This window comes from Ailuropoda melanoleuca, chromosome 5, assembly GCF_002007445.2.
Source record: "Ailuropoda melanoleuca isolate Jingjing chromosome 5, ASM200744v2, whole genome shotgun sequence".
Taxonomy (NCBI): domain Eukaryota; kingdom Metazoa; phylum Chordata; class Mammalia; order Carnivora; family Ursidae; genus Ailuropoda; species Ailuropoda melanoleuca.
This window is the reverse complement of record NC_048222.1, coordinates 5,011,612-5,017,977: the sequence shown is the minus strand read 5'-3', so window position 1 is coordinate 5,017,977 and position 6,366 is coordinate 5,011,612. Positions and strand designations below refer to the sequence as shown.

At 45.0% G+C, this 6,366-nt stretch overlaps 1 protein-coding gene across 1 annotated transcript in view; it reads left to right on the top strand.

The window, feature by feature from the left end:
• The window catches only part of HDGFL1 (HDGF like 1), a 1,621-nt gene extending 628 nt beyond the window's left edge, over window positions 1-993 (top strand). Inside the window, exon 2 of the mRNA XM_034660188.1 lies at window positions 901-993. Within this exon, the coding sequence (XP_034516079.1) occupies window positions 901-993 (93 nt within the window). The remainder of the gene's footprint in view (window positions 1-900) is intronic.
• The last annotated feature ends 5,373 nt before the right edge of the window (window positions 994-6,366 follow it).

Here is a 6,366-nt window from a genome sequence, read left to right as displayed (position 1 = left end):
CCCCACCCGCTCTCCTCCTCGACCCACCCCCCCTCCGCGCCCGCCGCGGCCCTGGGGGTTGACCTGACGGGGCAGACCACCCGGCCCCCAGCTCTGCACCCCCGCACCCCTGAGATCTGAGTCAGGGCTTCTACTCCCTGGGACGAGCTGAGCCCGCCGCGCTCCTCCCTGCCTGGAACTGTTTCCCAAGGCTTCAGTTGGGGCCTGGACCGGCCGCTTCCACCTCCAGACACCCCTCTCTCCCTCCCCCGGGCATTCTGGACCTCTGCGTTGGAATCAGGGGTAGGAGGGGAAGGGGTGAGGGATACCGAGCAAGGGAGGGAGGACTTCTAGGGGCCCGGAAGGCGCCATCCTCAAACTGTGGTGGTGGTGGTGGGTGGCGGTCTTCCAGAACTCCTGTCCGCCCCTCCCATGCTCTATTATCCCAGCTCTTCAGAGTGACCGGAAGTGGGACAGCTTCTGGGGGCGGGCCTCTCTCCTTTCTGAGTCGCTTTTGGGAGTTCTGGGATTTGTCGTTTTTCATCAAATAATTTGGGAACTTCCCAGTTGTTCGTAATGGGAAGAGTTGGCTTTGCCCGGCTCTTTGGATGGGAGTGATGAGGAACATCTGTCCCCATTTCGATCTCTGGGGTAACATGGGATGTTCTGGGGAGACTCCTGGCCACCCCTTTCCCTCTCCCCACAGTCTCAAGGCCACCCTACAGTCATATATGGCACTTAGGCGTAAAAGAAAAGGCATATAGTTTGGGAAATCTTTTTAATGAAAAGTTTGTTTTTTTCCACAAATGAAGAACGGCCCTGGCTTCAGTCAGCAGGCAGCTCAGCCATTGCTAACCCCATTTCAGAGATGAACTGGGAGGTTCCCTTTCCGTTTGGGGTTTGATGACTTTCTTTTTGTAGTTAAGGCTTTGGTGTTCCTTGGCAGTGCCATTTCCCATCCATGACGTCCCGCACCCTGCCCCCCTCAGCATTGTCACCAGACCTGAAATGTAACTTCCTAAGAAGTGAGAGGGAAATGAGTGCCCCCTCCCAGCCTCTTTCTGAGCCTCTTCATGTGCCTTTCTTCTGTTGTCTCCTTTCACCCCTGCCCTTCTCCCTTGGGCTCTAATGAAAAATTGTTGACTGTAGCTTTGGAAGTTGAGAGCTGAACAATTTCAGTTCCAGGAAATAAAACCCGTTGATTACTTTAAACGAATCTCAGGTCTGTTCCTTTGGTTTCTGAAGAATTGGCCCTTAACGTGAATGCTCTGCCTGTTTTCTGTACATCCTGCCTTAGAAGCAACTTTTGTAACCTACAGGGATATTTTAGAATCCCCCCTCCCTTGATAAACCTTCCTTATCTCAAGGTCTCTACCCTTCACGCCATCTGTAGGAATTCCCCTCACACTGTTTATAACCAATGGAGAGAAGTCAGCTTCAAATGTTTGAATGGTGATATCTGGGGACAATAACTGAGTTTCTAATACTCTACCTGCTGTACCAAAGAACAGATTTAGAGAAGAAGGAGGGTAAGAGGCTTGGTCCTTCCTTTTATTGTTGTGAGTGCTCTCGCAGGTCTCATCACTACCCCCTTGATAAAAGGCACTTGCTTTATATTTCCAGTTCTTAAACTATGTCGTATCTGCAGAATATTTTGTGTTTTCTTCAGTGACTTTGTGCATATATTTGGGGATTTTAAATATCCTTAATGATAATGACATACTGGTTTCCGGGTCTTTATTTGTCAACACTGCATGCATGCAGAGGCTTAGTAAGTACTGGAGTCCTTTTCATAGAACATGCCAGGCCATCACCAACCAGCACAGTTGGCAATTAAAGACAACCCTATTTTCCATCCCTGTACAAATGATGTTATTTTTCTCCAAGGCGGATGTCAAGATGATTCCTTGTTTTTCAGCTGCTGCTCTTGCATCATATTAATACTAGAAGTTACTATTTGATGAATGTTTACCATGTGCCAAGAAGAATGACCTCATTCAATCTTTGTAATAATCTGGGAAGGGAGACCTTGATATTCAAAATTTCCATTGGAAACAGCTTGGTTCAGAGAGGTTAAGTGGCTTTTCTTGTACCTCACAGGACCCCCAGGATTCAAATACAGGTTTTACTGGTCCAAGCCTAAGCTTTGTCCCCTGAATTACACATTCAAAAAAAGCACTAACCATGAAATCAGAAGTTGACAAAACTTTGCTCTTTTAGTATTAATAACAAGTAATCATGAGAGCAGCTAATTAATATGTTCTACACATAATGTCTTTATTACTACAACTACCCAATTAGGTACCTACTATTCTCTGTTAAAAGCTGGGGGAGCTGAGGTTCAGAGGTGCTAAGTAATTTTCCCAAGGTCAGAGAACTAGTAAATGAGCCGAGATGCCAAGGCAGTGTCATGGGTCACAGGTGCTTTGTTTTATGATAGTTCATGGGTTCCTATTGAATAAAACTCCCTATTGAACAAAACGGGAGTACTTATTTTCCTCTCCTATTTTAAAGTGAACATTTAGAAATTTATATGGCCAAGAATGTATTAACAAGCACTGCTAGTGGGTGTGTAAAAAAAGCAAAACAAAACATCTGGGGCACCTGACAATTGTCATTAAAGGACATGGTGAAATGATGAGGACAATTGCATATTCCCTATTTTTCAAGAAGTATGTGACTATGGGAAGTTCCAATATGGGTTGGTATATTTGCCACGGGCAAGCATGTGATTTTGATAAGGTTTTATGGAGGCACATCTTCTGAAATGATTCAATAACCTGAAAGATAGAAAATGAAATTACTACCATTTGAGTCCCTTTTTTTTGTGTCTAATGTTGGGGATAGAAAAAAGTTGGTGTTTATTAGGAAGCCTCACGTACATTTGGCTTCCCGGCGACTATAATATGGTAGTGAAAATGGGAATCCAGCTAACAGTACTTCGAACGGTGATACACAGAATTAGCAAACACAGTTGAAATGCAATTAAGATAGGGAAACGTGGAAAATCTGTATTCTCGGCCCTCTTCTCCGACATAGCAGACCCTATTCGTATGCTTTGGTGGTCAAGAGATGGTTTTTTTGTGTGTTCTGAAAAAGATGCTATTTTGTAAAATGTTTTTGGCTGTCTAAAATGCCCAATAATTCCAGTGCTGTGGTTTTTTTTGTTTGTTTGGTTTTGTCTTATTCCTAGAAAACGTGTGCCTCAGTGACAGAATTACTGATCAATAACTAGATACCTGGCTGAACAGAGAGCACTGCTGGGCCTTTTGCTGATGTGGTGTTGGAGGTACCCAGCTGTGTTCATGAGAGCTCGGAAGATCGTGTTTAAGTGTTCCATGCAAATGGCACGCTCAGCACATTGTCAGGGATCTGCAGATGCATTTAGCATACTGGCTTCGGTAAGGCTTTCCAAGTATTTGATATTTCACACAAACGTCACTGATGACATCACTTTGGCAAGGGACTTTGCTGCTGGCAGTTGTAAATTTCGTGTCTTTTAGCTCTCACCCTGCTCTGCAAGTTCCCATCAAAGGTGCAGATCCTTGTTTGTGGCTCGTACCTCCGTTCTATGTTTCCTGGAAATAGAGTCGATATGCAGGGCACATAGGGCATCTTCTAGTCACTTCATTGTCAACACGCTCGTCAAAGAGAAGCGTTTGCTACCCATGCTGCACACACATGCTGCTCCTTGCATTTGGGACACACTGTAGCCAACTCCTCCAGGGAAGAGCCACCCCCCATGTTCCCGTAACATCCATGCTTACATTGACCAGATTCTAATTTCCTGTTCAGGTTTTGCTTTTCCACTAAACTGGAGGAGAAAGAAATATGTTTCATTAATATTTCATCCCCCTTCCCAAAACAGGCCATTATAAGCACACAGTAGAGATTTTCTAGATGCTTGGAAGTCTGCCGTCAGCTCCTCCTTATAATCATGGTGCTGGAGTACAAGTCACATGTGAGGCTGAACATATTTGCCCCTATTGGGAAGGCAGGGTAAACTGACTTATACACTAATGACATGTGTAGGCTGGCGTGATTTTATGTCCATCATTTTCATAACACCTGGGCGCCCAGGTAGATAGGAGAACATTCTGGTTTCTGCCTTCGTCAGACAGGAGCCATGTGTTAACCCTTCAGCCAAAAAGTTACAACAATAAAGTGTGAGCATGCCAAGGAGAACTTGGATCTGCCATTCCTTCAGCCTTTTATGATATAGATGCCTCACTTCGTATAGACAATGGTCAGAAAGTAATGTATTTAAAGGAACAGGATCTGTTCACGACGCAATATGGCCCCAATCTCACAAGCCAACTCTCTGGCTTGTATAAAAACACTTATGTTTCCTAATCCTGGTGGAAAAATTGTATTAGACTTTGAGATCTTTAAAATAGCGACCTCCTAAGTGGTTTTCTAGAGTCGTTCTGACAGCAGGCGATTTTCTCTTTGCAGTCTGATTTTACACGTACACTTCACCTTCACTGAAACAGTCCTGAGAATGTCGGAGAACACACAGAAAAGATTGCAGCAAAGAGCTCCAGATGGCGGGGGCAGCTGGAGGCGTCTGTCGATCAAGGACACTCCTAGGCATGGAATGGCCGAGTCTTCGGCATGGGGACCAGTGAAAAACGAGCTTCACCTGCTTCCTGTCCTTCTGTGTGGTCAGTGCCTGGGACTGTGGGTCATTTGGTGAGTGCCCTTGTCTCTCGTATGTTTTACCACTTGGAGACAAGATCTTCTTTCTGCCCAGAAAATGAACAGTTTCATTGCCTCCTTCCCTGATGAAGCTTCCCCTAAGTCACTTTATCAGAATTAGGTTTTGCTTCAATGTTGGGTAAGACCCTGGTTTTCCCTTAACAACATCTACCCCACTCTCCTGTGTTCAGTAAAACAGTAAAATCCCTTTCCTGGTTTGTATCACTCACTAGGTTAGATGTCCTATGGGGACAGGAAGTGTGACCATTTTGCTTCTTCTAAGAGCCCACCAAAGTGCCTGGCTCATATTAAGCTCTCACTACGTGGTTGTTAATAAAGAAATGGATGAATGACTAAATCACCCCCAATCTCACCCCAGCTCTTGGAGGGAAATCTGTGGAATTCATTCATGCCTAGTAAAACACCGTAGGGATTTTTTTTTTAAAGGTGTGGGCCCCATTTATTAAATAAGATGATTTTGTTATTATATATAGGTAGGTGTTGGTCTCCTAAAATAACAAACTTCAGCAAGACTGAAGCCCAAGGAAGGTCAATCAAATCAGCCAAGGTTGCCATCTGAATCAGATATTCAACACAATATCTGGTTCCTTAAGTTACATTTTCTCTGGAGTCGTTTGATACTTTGTTATCAACTTCCTTTAATGAAAGAGGCGGCTTGGTGGCAGCTGGCTTTGGAGCTATCCAAACTCCGATTGAATTCCTGGCTTCACCATCTAAGAGCGGTTTGATCTCAGTTTCCCTCAGCTCAACGTTGTGATAATGACTTTCCTGTGACAGTTTTGTTGTGAGAAGCAAATGAGCTCATTTATGTTCAAATGTCAAGTGCAGGACCGAGCGCAAAATCGGCCTGACATATGTGTGGATTCCCTTTGCTGCATCGTAGCCCAGAGAACTAACCGTCCCGTCTGCGATCACTTGAGCCCACCTTATCCTTCCATTTAGGGAAACACGGGGCTTCTGCCAGATGCCGAGCGGCTCCCTCCTGGAGATGGACGTGACAATGCTATATTTAGCCCGCCTGTACACAGACAGCAACTGAGATCTTATCCTCCTGTTTCCTCGTACTGTTCTTCAGGTAGCTTCACCCAGTTATTTCATACAGACATAGCCAATTTTCAATATTCCTCTTCTCTGGCATGACTCATGCCTCCCGCGGCTGGTTTATAGCTCCTGTTATTTCCCTAGGAGCCACTCACTGTCTTCTGATGGGCATTTTTTAAGCATACCTCCTCGAATACCCCCCCATCCTGATTTTTTTTCCGATGATAGAAATAGTAATTCTATTGCTCTAGCTATTTCTCAGCTCCCTTGCCTTTTTGCCAGGGTACCTATCTGTTCACACATAATTTTAATGAGCTGCCCAATTCGATTACTAGAAGGCACTGGAGTGTTACAGGGGATTGACCATTCTTTCCAGAAACCCTGTCAGTCTCGCGTCCTCCTGTGATTTACCAAGTGTCACTTGATTTTTCTTTTTCTTTTTTTTTCTCTTTTTTCCACACCCTGGCTGACCCCTCATCGCGGTCATTATCCACCACTCTTGGTGACCTACTTAACACTTCATTGAAAAATATGTTCAGCTCAGCTCCTCTCTCACCGCCCGCCACTCTTCACTTGTCAACAAGACCCACTTTCCCCTCTCACTCGCGATTCCTCGGGGCTCAGCTT